The sequence below is a fragment of the Leucoraja erinacea genome, chromosome 27 (genome assembly GCF_028641065.1).
Source record: "Leucoraja erinacea ecotype New England chromosome 27, Leri_hhj_1, whole genome shotgun sequence".
Lineage (NCBI taxonomy): Eukaryota > Metazoa > Chordata > Chondrichthyes > Rajiformes > Rajidae > Leucoraja > Leucoraja erinaceus.
This window is the reverse complement of record NC_073403.1, coordinates 14,425,168-14,448,811: the sequence shown is the minus strand read 5'-3', so window position 1 is coordinate 14,448,811 and position 23,644 is coordinate 14,425,168. Positions and strand designations below refer to the sequence as shown.

The window sequence follows — 23,644 nt, the reverse complement described above, 5'->3', positions numbered from 1 at the left end:
AGGCAGTTTGTGTAACACTTCGAGCCCTCAATGCTGAATGCAGATCTCATTATGTCTCATGACATTATGTCCAACAAGGTGAAGGAAACAACCAGATCAATACCTATCATTCTCTCTCAGTTGATGAATCTGGGCGTCTTCAAAATGAACAACACTTTGAATGTATATTAAGAGCAGAAGGATGGCCAGGGAGAGGATAGATCCCCTTAAAGATCAGCATTGCCATCTTTCTCTAGAGTCGCAAAAGATGGGGGGAAATATTAGATTAATATTCTTAATCTCTTTACCTTCATTGCTTGTAATCTCCATCATCAATATCTTGGAAGTCACCGTTGACCAGAAATTTGAGCAGCTACTAAATACTGTGATTACAAGAGCAAGTTAGACTGCTTATTTTTTGTATCACCTGCTGATACCCCAGTATCTTTCCACCTTCTGCATGACACAAGTCAGGGGTGTGATGGCATTTTTTGCACTTGTCCTAATGGGTAAAGCTCCAACAACTTTCAAGATTCTCGGTACAATCCAGGACAAACCAATTCCCACCCTTACCCACATGCACAGTGGCGACAATCCATAGAGTGTACTGCAACTGTTTTCTAAGGTTACTCTGAGAGCACTTCTGAATTCTGTGGTATCAGAAAGAAAGAGGGCTGCACGTGAATGACAGCACCACGTTGACATTTATCTTCAGGTTATGCACTATCCAAACCTGGAAATATATTGGTGGAAGACAAAAGTGCTGGAGAAACTCAGCGGGTGCGGCAGCATCTGTGGAACAAAGGAAATAGGCAACTTTTCAGGCCGAAACCTTTCTTCAGACTGAAGAAACCCAGTCTGAAGAAGGGTTTCGGCCCAAAAAGTTGCCTATTTCCTTCGCTCCAAAGGTGCTGCCGCACCCGCTGAGTCTCGTCAGCACTTTTGTCTACCTTTGATTTTCCAGCATCTGCAGTTCCTTCTTAAACAATACATTGGTGGTACTTGATTGTGACTTGAATCCAAATCCTGGAATTCTTAGTCCAACAGCATTGGAAGTAGCTTCACCAAAAGAATGCAGCAGTTGAAGAATGCAGCAGACCACCTCGAAGGCAATTGGGAACGGACAGCACAAACAGGACTCAATCTCTCTAAAATTATTTGTCTGTGGAACAAAAAAAGCAAGGGAGTTGGACTGATGAGAGAATTCAAAAACGTCCCATTGACATAATAGCTGCATTGTCTGTGGCCGACATGTTTCAAGTATGCTGTGATAGTTGGATGTGTGTGTGTGTGTGCAGTGTTTAATCAAAACAACTGTTAACTGTTAGATTTGGGAAGCGGGTGAGAACCAGTCATGTTGATTTTAAATTAATTTAAAGATTCAAAAAATAGTAAGCTCGATTAGAATAGGTAAAGCGGTAGGTCTACTGTGACTGTTCTATAGAGCAAAATGCAATAGGAAGGAGATTAATGGAAACATTTGTTAAAAACAAAAGGCCAATCTGATTGAAGTATAGTCAAGTGTGCCTAAAAATCATATGCATCGAGAACAGAACAATTAAATCCTTACTTGCTGCAGTTTTACATGTTAATGTAATTTCGTTGTCTCTGTACTGTACACTGACAATGACAATTAAAAATTGAATCTGAATCTGAATCTAATGTAAAAATGCAACAAATAAATACAGTAAACCCTCGTATTAACGGACTACATTCGAACGGATTTCGGTTGTCGTGGACGGACCTGTCGTGGAGCCACCTCGGCTCGGCCCCAACTCAGAAGGTGCACCAGCGAGCCCTTCACCCATCACGCGATCTGGTTAGCGCAGCTATTGTTGTGGCTCACATTGTCGCCCAAGTCAACCAAATTTATTTTTTTCTGCTTGTGTTTCCTGACATGTGCACCGAATAAGTGGCTTTGCGATACTGAAAATCATGATTTGGACCATTTTCTAACATCACAGCTCCCACTCCCCTTAACAAGGGTTTCCTGTATTTGCCGTCATTCATCATTGTTTTTTACCTTTTTTTTGCAGAACCAGCACCCTCTTATTGTGAAATGTAACTGTAATGTCACAACATCGTGTATCATGTGTAGCTCCAAGAACCCCGAGGCACGCGAGGATCAGTACAACATGCCCATGTCAGAGCGACTTGCATTGTTAGATGCTTGTCTACACCCAGTCCTGTCATTCTGTGATGGTAAGTTCTTTGAAAACTACAACAGCTTATGTGATTGTTGCGGATGTGCTACTTTACTGTGGTATGTTTATTGTTGGTATAGGTTTCTGTTAGTGATTTAATTCCATAGCATCTTTACCAGCTGTATAGTAATAATGCAAGTTTCCTTTTGTGTTCCAGTTTATGGACATTTATGTTTGTTAGCTGTCCAGTTGCAAACCATGTCATTGCCAGCTTATTTTAAGTTGCTTTTTCTATACCAGTTCGAATCCTTGGTGTCTTTTGCTGTCTTAAGGTTGTTTTCAGATTGCACTGTCCAAATTCTAATTTGTGATGCAGTTATACACTGTACCTATGTTTATTGCATAACATAGATAACAGTTTGCTCTCATATTCCTGTCTTCTGCCAATTGCCTAGTATGTATAACAATGCATGTTTCCCCATGTCCATCCTCTTATCCTTGACTAAAGCAGTAAATAAATTGCTGGGGTAGGGTCCTGTGTGTCTGGCCTGTATCTAACCAAGCATACCACCAGGTTCTCACAGATTCTCATTCTCTTCTCTACTTGGAGCAAACTCAAATGCAGTAACCTGTCATGTGAATTTCAACCTGTGTGCATGCCATAAAGTTTCTTGTAGAAACAAGGATCTGGAGATGTTGATTTACAAAAAAAAAACATGTTGGTGTATCTCTGCGGATCAGGCAGCATCCCTGGAAAACATGGATAGGTGATGTTTTGCATTGGGAAGAGAGGACAGGTGAAACATTCGTAATCTAAGTGCATTAGACTACAATAAAGATTTTTTTAAACTTTTGCACATTGTGTATTTCACATTTTTGATCAAATCTAACCGAGCATCTCATGAATCGGCTCCACTAATGTTTCTAGTGTTTTCTCCATCCACATCTTTATCTATTTTAAGATACAATTGGAGATGGCTCACAATTTAAGTTGGCATGTTGCATTTCTGGCATGCTGGTTTGCTTAATCTTAATGTGTAAGAATGAACTGCTGGTTCCAAAGATAGGCACAAAAAGCTGGAGTAACTCAGCAGGACAGGCAGCATCTCTAGAGAAGGAATGGGACCCATTCCTTCACTCCAGAGATGCTGCCTGTCCCACTGAGTTACTCCAGCTATTTTGGGTCTATCTTGCTTAGTCTTAATGTGAATGCTTTCAAGTGGGAGTTTCTCATAATGTGTTCCAACTGCAGAGTGACTAGTTACAAAAGGTCCATTACTGCATAGATCCTCAGTAAATAATGCAGGTAAAGAAGTGCATTTTCCAGTTAAAATCTTTGTAGAAACTAGATTGTGCAGAGATAAGCTATCACTATCTGATACTCCCACCTGCTGGCAAGGCAGATCATTGCAGAACCAAGGAGAACTGAGCAGACTGAGAATTGGAAGCAAAGATCGTATAGTCAACTCCTACTAAATCCAATGGGCTAACATGTAGTACGCAACCGGAACGTCTGCCATTTCTTCGGCCGTTTCAGTAAATTCGACCCGACTTTGGTTATCCCTCTCGCAGAGTAATCAGTGTTGCGGGGGAACAGTTTGTGTGTGTGTGTGTGATATAGGGTTGGATTCATAATTCATAATTCTGTTATTTTTTGTTAATGATCAGTATGTTAATAAATTATAATTCTGTTAATTTTCTCTTTTAATGTTTTTTTTTTTAAAGTTACTTTTAAATGCCTCATCTGCTGTGTTTGAGTTGATTTTTGTATTAAACTTGCATTCTGTAATTCATCTAATCACACTGTTCACAACTGCGGTATTTGGTAAAATAATAGCAATATGAAGATTCCAGTTGCTCTACTCTTAGAATGTTCCTTAATGTTTTTTTGTGTCTATGGAATTGTTTTTCAACAATAAAATGGGTCTGGTCTTCCCAATAGCCAGAGAGTGGAATGAGATCTGTCTGTAATGGTGGGGTTATCTAAATGAAGTATTTAAGAAAATAAAATTTGTTTTGAGCAAGATTAACAAATGATGTATAACTTAAGGATCATTTTATTCAGCGACCATACAACCGATTAGATTGTGTAGGAAAGACTGCGATATAAATGTAATAATCATATCACACACACACACACACATATATATTTGTCCAGATTTTTATATATAATGATTTATTTCGGACTCAAGGCCTAGACAAGGAACAACATTACATAAAAATACATTGCAAACTTCCCCGCAACGTTCCACTGCCATCCCAGCCGTGCTGATCCGGGCCAGACTCCCCATACGCTGTGGAAGGAACATATGCATCTTTTTGCTTTTTATTGAGAGGCAGAAAGAAAATGGTCTTGAGGAGAAGATTTTTACGAGGATGTTTCCGTAACCAGCTTCTGTCTCCGCACTAATATATTTGCTCCGCTGTAGGATCTTTGGTGCGGAGAAGGAAGCCGGTTACAGAAATGGCGCTAAAGATTACCCATGCAGCTTTATCGTCGAGTGGACTATCTTGCTCCACTATAGGATCTTTGATTGGAAGGATGTGAATGTATTTTGTCTTGCTCTCTCCTCAGATATCCCACTGAACATGCACTTGCAACCAGTTCTGAAAGGTTATTCACAGAATAAATCACTGGATAAGAACAAAAAGCTCTTGCTAAAGCACAAAGGCTTTTCGGTAGCAAGTTTGTCAGATCCATCCCGGAGAATGCAGCAAAAACTAACAAACTCCATACTCGCATCAGCTAGTAAGTATCAGGTTCAGTGCTACCTGAGACATGTCTTGTTGGTTTCAGAAATTAAGCAAAGATGTGTAATTGCAACAAACCAAACACTTTTCATTTAAATGCTGATACTAAGGCTTTAATGTGTAAAGCAGTTCACTTGGGACCCCTTTCTAACAGTTGGAGTATTGAAGTAACAGGTACTTTACACCACCAGTGGCCAAACAACATGAAATGGCAGAGATACATTGGAAATATTAACAGAACAATGGATCACACGAGGATATTTCATATTTTATAGTGAGTTGTGCTCTGAAAGGCACTGTGCAAAATTAGATTCTAATGTAACTTTCAAAAAGGAATTGGATATATTAGAAAAATGAAACACAAAAAATGCAGGTTTCTCAGAAAAGAACAGAAGGATATTAAATTACTTTTTCAAATGCTGGTCTGGGCAAGGTGACCTCAAGGGCCATCTGCACTCTCTGTTATGTAAGACACGGGTAATAGGTGTGTGAGCACTGGCTTACTGACAGCATGGAAATATACATTTTTAAAACAACAGCAAAGCTAAAATTTGAAATGGGACACAGTTGGTTATAATTTGAGCTCTCAGTTGCTGAGTATAACTGTTTGCTGAGTATCAACTACCCAAGACATTTGTGTTCTTCACATGGGGAAAAAGGAAGTCCTGCAGTTTCAATTAACTGCAGAGAAAGTTCCTCATTGATTTAGTTTGTTCTCTAATTACCTCTCAGGTTCTGTAGATCATATCCTATTTCCACCCATTGATTCGTGCTGCTCTTTTACATACTCCTAGGTAGATCCGTGGTGGTTTTCTCCTATGAAATAATTCCAAGTCAGCTACTTTACCTTCTGATCTGGCGGAACCATGAATTTAAAATGTACATTATCAAATTTGCCTTAATTCACAGCTGAGGTTTGTTCAGTTTCAGTACACTGACAACAAAATTCCGAGTTTGAAGTGTGAACTCAGTGTCTATTTTTATATTTTACGGGAAGGTTTCCTGCTTTTTAAGAGTTGGAACTTGGGATCTTGCTGGTACGTAGTGGGATTAAAGTGAAGATCATTCCATAAGATTGAGTTTAGAGTTAGTTGATTTAGGATGACTATGATAGTTCCTGACATTATTATGAGCATTTTAACAAATGGAGCAACCATCACACTGTGCATGAAAATATCTATTGACTTAAAGTGTGCTTCATTGCAGAGTATACCTATAATAAGAATCGTACAGAGAAGACGCAGCATTTTGATGATTTGCTGTCTGTCTCCAAGTTCGAGAACGCTAATGTACAAGATAGATTCCTCAACAAAAGGAGACACCGTGATTCTTCATCAGAAGTAATGGAAGGTGAGTCCTGGGTCTTAATCTGCCATATTAAGCTAATGATGTTGAAGAAAAGATGTTAACAATTAACATTTGGGCTTAATGAGTTTCAACCACCACTTCCTTCCACATAAATTGAGTTACTAGATTCAGCACAAGCAGATTGTTTACATGCTCTCCCATTCTACCTTAATAGAGAATAGTGACATTAAATAATCCATTATAGCAGGGACTCTGGCACTTCTAGCAGGGATCAGTTACCATTCTGTTGGATTTTGGATGCTTATCAATCCTGAGACTGGGTGTTAAAGTAACCAGGCTGTTCCCTGATTCTAGCTTGCCAGTCATGGACTGCTTCTGGTGTATATTACAGCAAACAGTCCAGGGAACAATGCCAAGCTTGCTAACATATTGCTATGAATAACTATCGATTCTTAGCATTTCACATTTATCTAACATCTGGAGTAAAGTTTGGGAATCATTGTGTATCATGCATTTTTGGAGAAATTATAAGGTTGGTTGATGGTAAAAGTGTTACCACTTATGTTTTGCATTTCACAGTAAAGGCACAGCTTGTAACTGACTGCGGATTTGGCAATGTGTTGGTGTTCACTTAGCAGGTGTCAAGGTTTTTGTATTCAGGATGGAATGAGCATGTTTTTTTTTCTCTCCTATTCATTTCATAAAAGTACAGTGTCAATCTGATTTTAATGCATTGGATGAACAGTGATCCTATTTTTCTTTAGCAAAGCTAAAGGTTTTCCCTAAATAGGTAGTAAAGAAATGTATGTCTAATTCAAAATCACATGGGTATATTCTTGTGGAGGCATCACTCTTCACGATGGAGTGAGGTACCAAATGAAAATTTGCATTTGATTGCTAAAGCATTAGGCCATCTAGCAAAGTAGAAGGTACATAAAAATGCTGTAGAAACTCAGCGGGTGCAGCAGCATCTATGGAGCGAAGGAAATAGGCGACGTTTCGGGCCGAAACCCTGAAGAAGGGTATCAGCCCGAAACTTCGCCTATTTCCTTTGCTCCATAGATGCTGCTGCACCCGCTGAGTTTCTCCAGCATTTTTTTGTACCTTCGATCTTCCAGCATCTGCAGTTCCTGCTTGAACACTAACAAATTAGAAGGTGGTTGTGAATATTGTTAGCATAAAAATGCATGTGATAATTACAAGGCTTTGAAGTCATTGGATAACTGGAAAAAGGTAAGAATGGACATTGTGAAGGCAGTGTCCATATGTCATTATTTTCCAAATTAGCTTGATTGCTTATCTTGCATAATGCTGGAGGATTGCAAATATTTAATCTTAGCGACACTGTGGCACAGCTGATGGAGCTGCTGCCTCACAGCGCCAGCGTTCAATCCCTATCTCGGGTGCTCACTGTGTGGCTCTGCTCGTTCTTCCTGTGACTGCGTGGGTTCCTTTGAGTGCTCAGATTTCCTCCCACATCGCAAAGATGTATGAGTTTGAAGGTTAATTGGCCTCCCTAAATTGTGTAGCAATTGTGTGACAAATGTCAAAATTGAAGTCTACGTGATTGAACAATGGCGCCGTTGGTATAAAAATGGCAAATGATGTGATGACAATGGTGGCTGATAAAACATTCTAAAGTGCTGAAGTAACTCAGCAGGTCAGGTAGTATCGCTGGAGAGCATGGCCAGGTGATGTTTCGGGTCAGGACCCCTTTTCAGACTGCACTAGGTGCATTGTATAATTTCAAGGACTGAAGATGGAGCAAAATTCAGTCATATATCAAAGGAGAATAATGGGTTTCTGGAACATGCTGGCTGCTGAAACAGTCACATGGAACATGGGTGTAAAGAATGCATGAAGTGGTGAATCTGTTGAGGAAATGGAATCTTGTGGATGCGCTTTGGAGAGACCAATATTATTTTGCAGGGTGTTGGAGTGTAATTCAGTCCCTTTACTAACTATTGTTTGAGCTGACAATATCTCTACTGAAAATATTAGTCCGTGGTAACCATGTGCTAAAATAAACTTGGGACTTTAAAGTTAATATTTTTTTCACAATCTATTTCACTGCAATATTTATTGCAGCCTTCCAAGCACAACTTTTGATTACAATAGTGCTACATTGGTGGCTTTAAAGTAATATGGGGGAAGATGAGCTGTGAAAAGGAAGAAAATATCCACAGGGATAAAATAAAGCAATTACTAGAATAAGTAGTAGAGAGTTTTAGATAGGGCCAGGCTAAGATTTCAAAGGTCAAGATTTATTGTGTTATAGAAGCAACTCCAACATCGCAATAGTCAAGTTTGAGACAGCAAAGTTAATCATGCACAGTGTGAAAAGTCATTAGGCTGTACAGCCAAAAAAAAACACAGGCTCGTCTGCACTATTTACCAATTTTATGACTATATCCTTCTATGCTTTGCCTGGTTAAGTGTCTGAATTCCTCTTAAACATTGTAATTGTGTCTGGATTCCCTTACCTCTTGAAAGCTCCTTCCAGACATATCAACCGTACTCCATGTTTTTAAAAAACACCCTTCTCAGATCCCCTGTGTAAGTTCGTCCTCTCAGCTTAAACCTATGCTCTATTGTCTTTGATACTTCTACATGGGAAACATATTTTGATTATCTACCTTATCTGTGACCCTCCTAATCTTAAATTTCCATCACCCTTCAGTCTCCAGGGAAAACAAGTCCAATCTATCCAATCCCTCCCATAACTAAAGCCGTCCAATACAGGCAATATGTTGGTGAACCACCTCCGTACTATCTCTGGCGCAATCACGTCCTTCCTATAATGATTATCCAAACTGCACACAATACTCCAAGCGAGGTCTAACATAGCATCCCAACTCGTATTCTATTCCTCATCCCAGGCTAGATGCAGGAAGATTGTTCCCGATGTTGGGGAAGTCCAGAACAAGGGGTCACAGTTTAAGGATAAGGGGGAAATCTTTTAGGACCTAGATGAGGAAAACATTTTTCACACAGAGAGTGGTGAATCTCTGGAATTCTCTGCCACAGAAGGTAGTTGAGGCCAGTTCATTGGCTATATTTAATGGCCCTTGTGGTTAAAGGGATCAGGGGGTATGGAGAGAAGGCAGGTACAGGATACCGAGTTGGATGATCAGCCATGATCATATTGAATCGCGGTGCAGGCTCGAAGGACCGAATAGCCTACTCCTGCACCTATTTTTCTATGTTTCTATCATGTGAAGGCAAGCATGCCTCCAGCTATTTTTGCTATCATAATCAAACTCCTTTGTCATATACAGGGAACTATGGAAAAGAACTCCTGGGTCCATCTGTCATCAAGATCCTTAGTGCCCTTTGTACAAATCCTATCCCTAGTTGACTTTTCAAAATGCACCAGTATCTACTGCCTTGCCTTCAATTAGTCCTTATTGTCATCTCTTTAAAAAACAACTAAATTAAAATTGGTGAGATGATTTTGCATGTGTAAAGCCATGCTGACTATTCTTTGTCTTTCCAAATGCAAATAAATTTGCTCAGAACCCCTTCCCATCACTAATGCAAGGTTTACTGACCTTTAGTTCCCTTGCTTATCCCAACAGCTCTTATTAAACAAAGGCACAACATTATCTCTTCTACAATCCTCTGGTAACTTGCCGATGGGTTACAAAGTTATTTCTGTCAGGGGCCCCAGCAATTTCTTCCCTTGCTCTGTATAACATCTCAGGATGCACTAGGCCAGGCTCTGAGGAATCGTCCACCATTATGCGTTTCATAATTTCCAACACCTCACCTCTGTAAAGTTGATATGCTCGGAAATATAAATGTTTCTCTTCACTGAACTCATTAACTTCCATGTCCTCCATGGGGAAATAAAGACAAGAAGCATTTAAGACATTGCCCATTGCTTGTGGCTCCACTCATAGACAACCACCAGTCGGGGACACACACTCCCCAACCACCATTTTACTGTTACCAAATCCATAAGGATTCTCTTTTTTTAAGGAAACTAGCATGAGGAGCGACCATATCTCTTTCAATAACTAGATATCCTGGCTTTGCAGGTGTGAAAGAGATTTACTGAGATATTCCAAGGATGAAGTTCTTTCTACTGTTGCTTCCTGATCATCTGAGCATTTCCAGTACTTTACCTCAGATGTGCAACATCTATGAAATTTTGCTTTTGTCTGATCCAAATATCTTTTGCAGCTCGACGGGCCCTTTCAGATATGGGGAGCTCGTATGGTTCTACACACACCTCAACCCACGGCTCATTGCTGCGACGGTTATCTTCATCAGAGAGCTCTGCATCAAGCATGACCAACGCGAACACGATGGCGTCCACTTTGGTAAGGAGCGTTTTTTTATTGTTGAATAAAATGAAAATTGTAACAGAATCTGTTCTTATGAAATTATGTGCTCATGATATTGTGTGTCAGGTTTGAGAGTGGCACATTTCCCAGTTGGGTGGTGAAGCATGCCGAGGCTTGTGACATAGCTGGCAAAGTGGATCCAAAACTAGCTTTGTTAGCTGAGGCAGAAAGTGATGCAGAGTGTTTTTCTGATTGGTAGTCTGATCAGTGGTGTATCACAAGGGTTGGTACTGTGGTCTTTGTTTGTACATTGGGCATTTGGGTATGAATGCAAGATCTATGATTAATTTGCAGATGTGAAAGTAGGTTTCGTAGAGACCAAAGAGGGTTTGCTTAACTTCGGTATTCGAGTTCCAACCTTGTCTGTACTGAGAAGTGTTCTGTTGGCACTTTGACTGTAGGAATAACATATGAAGTGTGTTTTTCAGTATTTGTCTAACTCCGTGTGGTATCCAGAGTCAGAAGGTTGCTGTTGTGAAAAATCATGGATGATTTTGTTTTCATTTATTCCTCGTTGCAACTTGTTGAGATTATGTTCTCCCAGTACCTGTCCGGTAGCAATGAAGTTGCTCAAATGACACTGTTGTAATGGATTTTGACCTGACAATAGAATCAAGAGTTTTATTATCATGTGTCCCAGATAGGACAATGAAATTCTTACTTGCTGTAGTACAGCAGAATATGTAAACATAATACAAAACGGAAGATAAAAGTTTGTTGCGTCCATAGACCATATATATACAATAAATAAACAGATGTAGTGCAATAATAATAATAGACTATTCTTGTTCAGAGCTTATTTGATGTCTTGTTTAATAGCCTGATGGCTGTGGGGAAGTAGCTTTTCCTGAACCTGGATGTTACAGATTTCAGACTCCTGTACCTTCTACCCGATGGCAACAGTGAAATGATTGTGTGACCAGGATGGTGTGGGTCTTTGATGATGTTGGCAGCCTTTTTGAGGCAGCGACTGTGATAGATCCCTTCGATGGTGGGGAGGTCAGAGCCGGTGATGGCCTGGGCAGTGGTCACAACTTTCTGCAGTCTTTTCCGCTCCTGGACATTCAAGTTCCAGAACCAGGCTACAATGCAACCAGTCAGCATGCTCTCTACTGTGCACCTGTAGAAGTTCGAGAGAATCCTCCTTGACATACCGATTCTCCGTAATCTTCTCAGGAAGGAGAGGCGCTGATGTGCCTTCTTTATAATTGCATCAGTGTGCTGGGACCAGGAAAGATCTTCGGAAATATGCACACCCAGGAACTTGAACTTTTTTGCCCTTTCCACCATGATATTGACTGGATTGTGGGTCCCCATCTTTGCCTTCCAAAGTACATAGAAACAATCAGTTCCTTGGTTTTACTGATGTTGAGAGCCAGGTTGCTGTGCTAGCACCATTTGGTCAATCGGTCTATCTCACTTCAATACTGTTTGCTGATAGCTGGGAATAATACAGAAGGTGCAGGATCAGTTCATTCCAAAGAGGAAGAAAGATTTCAAGGGGAGTAAGGGTGACCGTGTCTGACAACGGAAGTCAGGGACAGTATGAAAGTAAAAGAAAAAAAGTACAACGTAACAAAGATGAGCGGGAAGCAAGAGCATTAGGTAATGTTTAAAGAGCAACAGAAGATAACTAAAAAGGCAATATGGGGGGAAAAGATGAGGTACAAAGGTAATCTAGCCAAGAATATAAAGGAGGATAGTAAAAGCTTCTTTAGGTATGTGAAGAGGAAAAAGTTAAGACCAAAGTTGGACCCTTGAAGACTGAAAAAGGTGAATTTATTATAGGGAACAAGGAAATGGCAGATGTGTTGAATAGGTACTTTGGATCCGTCTTCATTAAGGAGGACATAAACAATCTTCCTGATGTACTAGTGGCCAGAGGATCTGGGGTGATGGAGGAACTGAAGGAAATCCACATTAGGCAGGAAATGGTGTTGGGTAGACTAATGGGGACCAAAGGCTGATAAATCCCCAGGGCCTGATGGTCTGTATCCCAGGGCATCCAAGTGGCTCTCAGTTCCTGTGGATTGGAGGGTAGCTAATGTTATCCCACTTTTTAAGAAAGGCGGGAGAGAGAAAACGGAATTTAGCTTGACATCGGTGGTGGGGAAGATACTGGAGTCAATTATAAAAGATGAAATAGCAGCACATTTGGATAGCAGTAACCGGATCGGTCCGAATCATCATGGATTTACGAAGGGGAAATCATGCTTGACTAATCTTCTGGAATTTTTTGAGGATGTAACTAGGAAAATGGACAAGGGAGAGCCAGTGGATGTAGTGTACCTGGACTTTTGGAAAGCATTTGATAAGGTCCCATATAGGAGATTAGTGGGCAAAATTAGGGCACATCGTAGTGGGGGTGGAGTGCTGACATGGATAGAAAATTGGTTGGCAGACAGGAAACAAAGAGTAGGGATTAATGGGTCCCTTTCAGAATGTCAGGCAGTGACTAGTGGGGTACCGCAAGGCTCAGTGCTGGGACTGCAGCTATTTACAATATACATCATTGATTTATATGAAGGAATTCAAAGTAACATTAGCAAATTTGCAGATGCCACAAAGCTGGGTGGAAGTGTGAACTGTGAGGAGGATGTTATGAGAATATAGGGTGGCTTGAACAAGTTGGGTGAGTGGGCAGATGCAGTTTAATGTGGATAAATGTGAGGTTATCCAATTTGGTAGCAAAAACAGGAAGGCAGATTATTATCCAAATGGTGTCAAGTTGGGGAAAGGTGAAGTATAACGGGATCTGGGGGTCCTTGTTCATCAGTCAATGAAAGTAAGTATGCAGGTACAGCAGGCAGTGAAGAAAGCGAATGGCATGTTGGTCTTCATAACAAGAGGAGTTGAGTGTAGGAGCAAAGAGATCCTTCTGCAGTTGTACAGGGCCTTAGTGAGACAGCACCTGGAGTATTGTGTGCAGTTTTGGTCCCCTAATTTGAGGAAGGACATTCTTGCTGTTGAGGGAGTGCAGCGTTGGTTTACAAGGTTAATTCCCGGGGTGGCGGGACTGTCATATGCTGAGAGAATGGAGCGGCTGGGCTTGTATACTCTGGAATTTAGAAGGATGAGAGGAGATCTTATTGAAACATAATGTTATTATGGGTTTGGACACGCTAGAGGCAGGTAACGTTCCCGATGTTGGGAACACAGTTAAGAATAAGGAGTAAGCCATTTAGAACGGAGATGAGGAAACACTTTTTCACACAGTTGTGAGTCAATGGAATTCTCTGCCTCAGAGGGCAGAGGAAGCCGGTTCTCTGGATACTTTCATGAGAGAGCTAGATAGGGCTCTTAAAGATATGGGGAGGAAAATGGTATCTGTTATCTCAGTACTGATCTTCCTCGATCGGTCAATTAGTAAATTTAATCTTCTCTTCTGTCCTCCAAAACTGAATAAAATTACAAATATTAGTGGTATCCATATTAAATTTATTTAGCTGTTGTATACCAATTTGGCTGAGGGCATCCTTGATCATCTGCATAAAGCAATCATCTGCTTTAATCTTTTTGTAGCAGGCACTCAGGAAGCGAAGGGGAGAAAGTTCCTTTGATATTAACAACATTGTGATCCCAATGTCCGTTGCTGCAACAACTCGTGTGGAGAAACTTCAGTATAAGGAGATCCTAACACCGAGGTACAGGTTCAGCATTTGTTTCAAGTGTTCACACAATGAATTGGGTGACATTGGGAGGGATAGTCTTGTAAAATCAAGATCAATAGTCATTTTCTGCATCTCCTGCCCGATCCTCGCCTTGATCATAAACCCGCTTGAAGGACACTGAACATAAACGCTTTGTTTTATTTGTCCGCCATTCCTTTACATCCTGGCAATATGTGTCCTCTGACCTTTCTGATTCATAGTAACACGTGATACATTTAAATATGACATCAGTCACCATGACATCTCTCCCTTATCAAACAAAAAGGATATCTGTATCATCACATTGTAAACTGAACATTCCACCCATTTACGATATGGCACGGCACTCGTTACATTGATAACGGATCATTTTCACATGGCAATTCATCTCACAGTCCTCGTATCTCTTGGGTGATCTTCTCTGACGTATTGGTCTGACCACTGCCTTCTTCCTTCAGATGTATTTGTTTTTCCATCATTTCTCTGGTTTGCCTGAGAAACCCAGTTTCAGACCATGAGATTGGATGGAGGAAGCCAAGTTAACAAAATGATTACTGCTTCTATCCTTCTATTATCTGAGAGTTTGTGTTTAATCCATTTGTTTACTGATGGGAAGTGGTAGACAGAATACCTGAATTTTTTCAAGTGTGACAATTTTATTTTCATCTTCCAGCTGGCGTGTGATGGACTTAAAACCTGATGCAACAAATCACAGACTCTGTGCAGAGGAGCAAGAAGAGGTAAAAAAGCATCTAACTGACAGAAAATAACATTGTCAAGTTTACAAAGGTGAATATCAATTTTATTAATATAGAAATACTGCATCTCTTTTAGATGGAGGATCTTTCTGATGCAGCCTTTAGTTCTCGACACGCCCAATATGAGGAATTTGAACGTTCCCGGTGGACAACGTGGTTGGCCTCCCCAGCTAGTGCCCAGAGGCGTGGAAGCAGGTACCAATCGGAACCAGCCAGAGCAGGTGTCATGTTTTGCTGCTTATGTGTGAAGAAAATGCCTTGGTGCCTGGGCATTGGATTATTTTCTGCAATGTTTTGCCCAGCAACTGACAGCCTTTGGCCTGCAGCTGTAACTCAGCCTAGATGAGCATCAGTAGACAAGCAATATGTACCGACAAGACTAGTTGACTCTAATTCCTCACAAACTTCCCATGCAGGAGCCTGATCTCCACTCAGTTCCTGGTTGAAATTAGTAAAGTCCTTTGCCAGAAATTTATGTGTAAGTATCCTCACCCTATGCTGAATCATAGGCTTGGAAACATAACTTGGGGAAATAATCTGATCATCAAAATTGTGTAACTTGTGAAAGATTTGTGGTTCAAGTAGCATATATAAGAATGTGAGTAGCCTGATAACTAAGTCTGTTTGATCCTTTCACTGAGATCATTGGTCTTTTAGGGGAGAGAGTTACAGCTGTCGACACTTCCTAGCTAGGTTAATACTACTGAGCAGCTGATCAATAGTTTTAAAGGAAAACGTAATCTAGTCTGACTATCCCCTCTCCCTGTGCCACTGCCTATGCACACAGACACGGACACAGATGCACGTGCGTGCAGACTTGGAGAAATTGAGTGAGGAAGATGTGCACCTCTCAATGGGCTTAAATTGCAAATTGTTACTCTTTCTCCAGCAATTTCTGTCATAATCTTAAGTAAGGCTACCTGAATATCACAATATGCAACAGCCATTACCTATCACCCATTATCTTATCCTTGTGTATATCCAGTTCTTCAGTCCTTCGATGCATTCATCCTGACCTTGGGCACTGTCTGGAATTGATAAATTCTCCTTGTGCCCGCTTGGGTTTCCTCCGGGTGTCCGGGTTTCTTCCCACATTCCAGAGCCGTGTGGGTTTTTAGGTTAATTGGTGTCTAAATTGCCCCCTCGTGTAAGGAGTGGATGTGAAAGTGGGATAACAGAGCTAGTTTGGATGGTCAGGTGGTCTCAGTGGACAGTCCTATATCTTTCAATCAATAATTTCTGCTATTCATTCTCTGAAACACATAATTAAAGACTACCATCGGATCATTCCTATGCCTTTTTACAATTTGCAGATCTTACAAATCAACAGATGAAAATTTGACCCCGTTGCCTGCTTCTGATGTCAGTTATCACAGTCTCGGAGATTTAACCGTTTCAGGTTCACCTTGCAGCCCTTATCCACCAATAGTCAATACAGACATGCATTACTCGTTCCTTTCGCAAGAAAATGTTGGACAGAGTTCAAATGAGGATACACGATGTTCCACGCCGGATATTGGTTATGAAGAGGAGGTGAGGCTAAACAAGTCAACTCAAGAGTAAATTGGTTTGTTAAAAATCTAACTCGCAAAAATGTATTAAAGCAGTAATGGGGCAGCATATTTATGTGGCAAATTCTTATAATCTCAAAAATTGTCAGATTTAGATAAAAATGAAAATCCAGCGTTTCTATGTCCATGAGTATGTTGCAGGGGTAAAAGAGGTGGAGGAGTCGCATTAGAATCGGGGAGAATGTCACCATTACACTCAGGACATATTGAGTCCACTGAGGCGTTATGGTTAGAGCTCAAAAATCAGAATGGCATTAGAAACATCGAAAAATAGGTGCAGGAGTAGGCCTTTCGCCCCTTCGAGCCAGCACCACCATTCACTATGATCATCTAAAATCAGTACCCCGTTCCTGCTTTTTCCCCCATATCACTTGATTCCTTTAGCCCAAATAGCTAAATCTAACTCTTGAAAATATCCTGTGAATTGGCCTCCATTGCCTTCTGTGGCAGAGAATTCCACAGATTCACAACAAGGTTTTTCCTCATCTCAGTCCTAAATGGCCTACCACTTATTCTTAAACTGACTCCTGGTTCCCCTAACATCGGAAACATTTTTCCTGCATCTAGCCTGTCCAATCCTTTAAAAAAAAATTATATGTTTCTATAAGATCGCCTCTCATCCTTTTAAATTCCAGTGAATACAAGCCCAGTTGACCCATTCTTTCACCATATGTCAGTCCTGCCATTCCGGGAATTAACCTGGTGAACCTATGCTGCACTCCCTCAATAGCAATAATGTCTTCTTAAGGGGGTGGACAGGCTAGATGCAGGAAGATTGTTTCCGATGTTGGGGAAGTCCAGGACAAGGGGTCACAGCTTAAGGATAAGGGGGAAATCCTTTAAAACCGAGATGAGGAGAACTTTTTTCACACAGAGAGTGGTGAATCTCTGGAACTCTCTGCCACAGCGGGTAGTTGAGGCCAGTTCATTGGCTATATTTAAGAGGGAGTTAGATGTGGCCCTTATGGCCAAGGGGATCAGAGGGTATGGAGAAAAGGCAGGTACGGGATACTGAGTTGGATGATCAGCCATGATCATATTAAATGGCGGTGCAGGCTCGAAGGGCCGAATGGCCTACTCCTGCACCTAATTTCTATGTTTCTATGTTTCCTTGCATTAGGAGACTGAAACTGCACACAATACTCCAGATGTGATATCTCCAGGGCCCTGTACAACTGCAGTAGGGCCTCCTTGCTCCTAAACTCAAATCCTCTCACAATGAAGGTCATTAGCTTTCTTCACTGCCTGCTGTACCTGCATGCTTACCTTCCGTGGCTGATGAACAAGCATACCCAGGAATCGTTGCACCTTCCCTTTTCCTAATCCGACACCGTTCAGATAATAATCTGCCTTCCTGTTCTTGCCACCAAAGTGGATATCCTCACATTCATCCATATTGTACCGCATCTGCCATGCATCTGCCCACACACCCAACCTATCCAAGTCTCCATGCAGCCTCATAGCATCCTCCTCGCAGCTCACATTTCCACCCAGCTTTGTGTCATCCGCAAATGATGTTACATTTAATTCCCTCGTCTAAATCGTTAATATATATATACATACACACACACGCACACGTGTGTGTATATATATATATGTGTGTGTGTGTGTTTATATATATATATATATATATATATGTGTGTATATATATATATATATATGTATGTGTATATATATATATATATATATATATATATATATGTGTGTGTGTGTGTGTATATATATATATATACATATAATATATATATATATATATATATATACATATATATGTATATATATATATATATACATATATGTATGTATATACATGTATATACATATATGTATGTATATACATATATATATATATATATGTATGTATATATATATACAGAGGTTACAACTGACTGTTGCTCCATTCAAAAGCAAACTATATACAGCAAATATGCTTTTCATAGTGTCTCAGTAGCATGAACCTTTATATATACCAATTTTGAATTTAGAAATGAAGAATTGCAGATGCTGGTTCACCAAAGAAAGACAAAATGCTGGAGCAACACAGGATCAGGCAGCATCCCTGGAAGGATCCCTTCTGCATCTGCCTGGTGCTGCCTGACCTCCTGAATTACTCCAGCATTTGTCTCTCTCAGAAGCTTGATGTTGTGTATCAGCAGAGTATTTTTTGATTTATCAGTAATAACTGACCTCGTTTCTTTTGTAGGCTATTCATCCCTGGGAGAAGCGAACATTCCCACTAACATGTGACCCAGGGACAGAACGCGAATGTCGAGCTGCAACTGTCCACAGGCAAACCAGAAACAGTCGCCGATCATCAGGAGGAAGTAACCAAGGAAGCAGGGAGTTAGAGAGTGGTGGACTGGCCACAGTTCAGCACGATGACACGCAGAGGCATTCTACATCTCTGCGGCTCACACACAGATAAAAAAAATAGTGGCAGATACACTTTTCTTGACGTTTGATATTCAAACATCACCCAAACAAAATTCACAGTTTTAGTGAATTTAGAATCCATTTTTGACAACTTTCTTCAGTTAGATTTTCTGTCACCAATCTAAGTTATTTTAACAGGTTAGTTTGAGTTAAATTCTAGGGTAAATGCTGGATTGATTGATTCGTTGGCTAGTAAGCCATAATAAACCAAAACAAAGTTGTTTTAAAAAATCCACGTAGCTACTGATTATTGATCCTTCAAATCAACAATAGAATATACATTCAGCAATGTCCAAAAGCAGTTCAGTTTCATAATCACGTTTGCTACTGTTTTTGCTGTACATTGTTTCCTATTTTAAGCTTTGAAGTGTACATCAGCTAGGTGCACCTGGGCCAGCAGCTCCACCCGGAAGGTTCACTTGAATCGCACCCCATAGTGGTTTAATTTTAATTTGTTCTTCAATTGGTGAGTTGGAATATAATAGTCATGGGCACTGATTTAGCTGATGGGGTTCAAAGAAGAATTGATTGCTGCATAGCTGTGGATATTTTGGAGAGTCGGGGGCATCTGCACTCTTGCTGGGCCTTTCTCTTTCCTGAATCTTGATTTCAAGCCACTATTGAGTGATAGCCTGTGATCAGATGCTTGGAATGGGGTTGGCCGTTGAAAAGAGGATCATCGGATGCTGAGTCAAAAGTCCAATGAGAGATGATTTGGGTCAAGAGAGGGATGAAGAGGCAAACAGTTACAGATAACATGTTGGATATAGCATCTCAGTAAAATGAGCTGTCTCTTTAAACCATTCAGAACCTTGTGGTTGCTTCAGCTCCTTTAACATCAACGTACGCGACAGTCCCTTTCAGGAACCATGAACGTGGTGAAGAGAAATGAATGTTGTGTTTCCAAAGTGATTCTCGTGGTATATTAATCATCAGGGATGCAATATCCTCATCTGAATTGCAAGTGAAAAGTTGTCCTGGTAATCGATTCTTTGTTGAAATAATTAAAGGCTTAATGTTCTCTATATATAGCTTAATACACTGAATCCTTGGGTAGCTATTTCAGCACTCACCCAGACTAACTGAGAAGCATTACAGTACAAGAATGCAAGCTCCAGTAGTTTACATTTTTTTAAAATTGTTAATTGCATATCCATGATCCATGTTAGGGTTGATTGAGCGATAATTCATCTGTTGTAAAAGTCAAGGCTCCTCTACCAAATGAGGCTGTAATGTAAATAGCCCTGAAGGTAGGTCATTCGGATGCATTTCCATCATCTCCAACCAAAACAGTAACCTGCTGTATCCATTTTCATGCATTGTTATGCAGTATCTCATTTCAACCTTCATTAGCATTAACACTGATGAGTTGAATCTTTGTCACATATGCAATTGTGGATCTGATTGAGGTAATCAATAGTCAGGATGAATAGAGGAAGTTTAGAGGAACACCTGCAGGGTTCCATGCTCAAACCCTTTCAGAATTGCTACAGCACCTTGCCCTTGGAGAGAACCTGTAATGATTTTACGCGTTTGTATCTAAGTTCTGATTTACTTGGATCTTTTCCACTTTCTGATAATAGTGACATGCATTCAAAAGGCTGCCAATAATATAAATCAATAGTAAAGCTACTTACATACAAAACATCTACCACAGATGGGCAATAGCTTCCACAAAGAAATGGGACAGTGCAGAGAAATTTTCACTGGCATTTCATGCCAGTTCTGTAAAGGTTGTTTCCCCATCTGCTCTGTGCTTTAAAAGCTGTGCTACAAGTGCAATGCTCTGTTCAGGATAGGCACATTCTCAAGCCCATCCACAAATGCGACTGCAGTCTGTGCCAGGGATTTAAAATTGGATTGAATAGCCTACTTTGTACAGGTAGTACCAAATGCCATTCATTCAACTCCCTTACCTCAGTGCAGTGACTGTGTGGGTGCCCTCTGACTTGATTGATCTAGGTTGATGTAGTCTGATTACATAATGATTTGGAGAGGGAGAGGCTGACTGTCTCCTGATGAGAGGGAGTCAACACTCTGAAAGTAGTTTTGTCCACATACCGATTGTTAGTTGCATTGAGCCCAACTACTCTTGTCCTGGTTGTGGTGTAATTGATCGGAGGGAAGGAAAACACTCTAGAATGTTGCTGGTTGTGGAGAGATGGCATTAATGAGCTGTTTCCATCGTGCATCTTCTGAATTAGACATCATCTCATGGTTTATCCTTGTGCTTTGCCTTTACTCATTGTGGCCATTCCAATTTGCTCAGACATCTGACTACTTTTTAAATGTGCATTCGATCAAAGCTTTTTTGTCGAAACTGTAAAAGATTAATGCAAGGTGGAGGGTTTATGTTGGGTTGATGGGGTTTACAAATCTGCCAGAGTAAATATCAGAGAAACCTGATAAGATCTGTGGTTTGCCAAAGAAAAGACTTAACAAAAATGGGTCTTATCAGCACTGGGCAACAGGATCCATAAAACCCAGTTACTGTTTAGTTTTCTGGAACGTGCTAACATATTTTAAATAATTTTGCAGGTGGGGGCTGTGGTGCATAACACATGGGTGTATATTTTATGCACAATTGATCAATTAACCTGACCTCCTTACCTCTTTGGGAGCATAGGGTATGTAGATTTGAACAGTGACTCTAAATCAGTATTAACCTATATTTAGGTTTCAACTAATGTTCCTCTTTTCTCAGCACTTAGCATTCTGTGAATGCGGAACATAGGAAACAGCTTGGTAAAAAGCATAACAGATTCTCTCATTCACTCTAAACCAAATTTATCTTATCAACTGGCCAGATCTTCAGCTTGTTGAGGAACAGCATGAAAGGACAAGCCATATTGTTTTTATTGTATTCGCCTTCCAGCCCAGAGCTTTGGAACTTGAATCTGAGATTTATAACAGAATCAGCATAATCAAAATTTACCGCATTACATTTAGACCATTTTATGTTCATGGCATGGATTAAATCTATGGCCCAACTTTTGTCCCAATTAATTACACCTTAATCACCCGACGAGTGTTGGTTTACATTAGGATAGTTCAGGCTAAATCTTAATGTCCTGTGTCTGCTACACCAGTTGTTGTCTTAGTTATGATTCTCACTGTGTTTGTTGTATCACTCCAGTTGAATAGGTAGTCCACGTTTTCTGAAGCGTTTGTGTTCTCTAGCTTTCTAGTATTAAATTTGATTGGCAAGATCCACTGGCCACTTTCCCAGTGTTGAAGTAGTGTTGCTTTTCAATCATGCTCTGAAGGTGCACAATCCAGACTTCCTCACAATAATCTGCTTTCAGCTGTTGAAAGAGCAGTGGATAGGTCAATCCCTTTGGCAGTTTATCTACACCTGTTGAAATATTGAGAGTAAATGTTAGCAGAGTTAAAATCAGTTAGTTGTCAAATGAAGAGGAACTGCATGTCTGCAAGGGCCTACCTGAATCTTCATTCCCATCAGACATTGTTTTCAAGCCTACACAGTCATAGCACGATTGCTGTAGGAAAGAACTGCAAATGCTGGTTTAAATCGAAGGTAGATACAAAATGCTGGAGTAATTCAGTGGGACAGGCAGCATCTGGGTGACGTTTCCAGACGAGACCCTTCTTCAGACTGAAGAAGGGTCTCGACCCGAAACGTCACCCATTCCTTCTCTCCAGAGATGCTGCCTGGCCTGCTGAGTTACTCCAGCATTTAGTGTCTACCATAGCACTATTGCTGATGGATTGACCATCTGCGTGGGTCAGCCTGGCCTGGTTTCCCACCTGCTCTGTCCTGTCGTACGGTGTTACAGAATTGTTTAAAAAGCCTGGTGTTAAATTCCTATTTCAGATATAAATTATTTTGTGTTTGTGCTACAGATACGATGGGGCCAGTTCCACTCTTTGTCAGTCCCTGTGACCCAATCATTCTGAAAATTGTTCAATTATACCTGTTTCCATGTGGTGTCGAAAGCTTTGTTAGCCTTGTGCCTGTCTTTGTATATTTCCACTTTGGACATTGAGAAGTGTAAAGACAAAATCAGTTTTCTTTTTGATCTTTTTATATTCATTAAATGAAAATTGTAGCTGACTGCTTTGATTGTGGTGTCCTTACCCTTGTAAAAAAAAATCTATTTTGTACATTTTCTTTTTGAAAGCTGTGTATGGAGGTATGGGCTGTCATTGTCCTCATTGTATAGAATGTTTTTCTTCATTCAGGAAAGCATTACTTTATGATTTAACCAACCCGAATGTTAAGCACAACTTGTGCTTATAAAAATAAAATTTTAAAAATAGTTTAAAGATTTTCTAGATTTGCTGTTGTGTTCATTCCTTGTTGATGCATTGCGAGTGATTTTTGTGACTAGTCAGGAGCTACAGTATTTAGAAAATGTGTTATAGAATTCTTCCTGATCCATAAAACTCCAGTAACCAACTAATGTGTTCTTTGATAAGTCGTAGAGAAAGGAATACTGACACAGGTACCAGAATTCTGAAAATGTTACATATCAAAGGCTTTGTGGAGACGTAATAGACTGCAGATGCTGGAATCCAGAGCAAAAACAAACTGCTGGAAGAATTCAGGTTCAAGCAGCATTTGTGATCCGAAGGGCCGAATGGCCTACTCCCACACCTTTGTGATGTTCGAAGGATAGTTGATGTTTCGGAATAAGATCCTGCACGAGGACCGATAATGTAGAGGTGAAATGGCCAGTG

The 23,644-nt window shown here is 40.4% G+C and overlaps 1 protein-coding gene across 4 annotated transcripts in view; it reads left to right on the top strand.

Moving 5' to 3' along the window:
- The window catches only part of LOC129710249 (KAT8 regulatory NSL complex subunit 1-like), a 101,118-nt gene extending 77,884 nt beyond the window's left edge, over positions 1-23,234 (top strand). For all 4 annotated transcript variants that reach the window (XM_055657121.1, XM_055657120.1, XM_055657122.1 and 1 more), the window contains 9 exons: positions 2,016-2,181; positions 4,699-4,872; positions 6,081-6,224; positions 10,368-10,507; positions 14,054-14,175; positions 14,855-14,921; positions 15,016-15,134; positions 16,253-16,472; positions 18,714-23,234. In XM_055657121.1, the coding sequence (XP_055513096.1) occupies positions 2,016-2,181; positions 4,699-4,872; positions 6,081-6,224; positions 10,368-10,507; positions 14,054-14,175; positions 14,855-14,921; positions 15,016-15,134; positions 16,253-16,472; positions 18,714-18,935 (1,374 nt within the window). In that variant the 3' untranslated portion in view covers positions 18,936-23,234. The remainder of the gene's footprint in view (positions 1-2,015; positions 2,182-4,698; positions 4,873-6,080; positions 6,225-10,367; positions 10,508-14,053; positions 14,176-14,854; positions 14,922-15,015; positions 15,135-16,252; positions 16,473-18,713) is intronic.
- Positions 23,235-23,644: the final 410 nt, after the last annotated feature.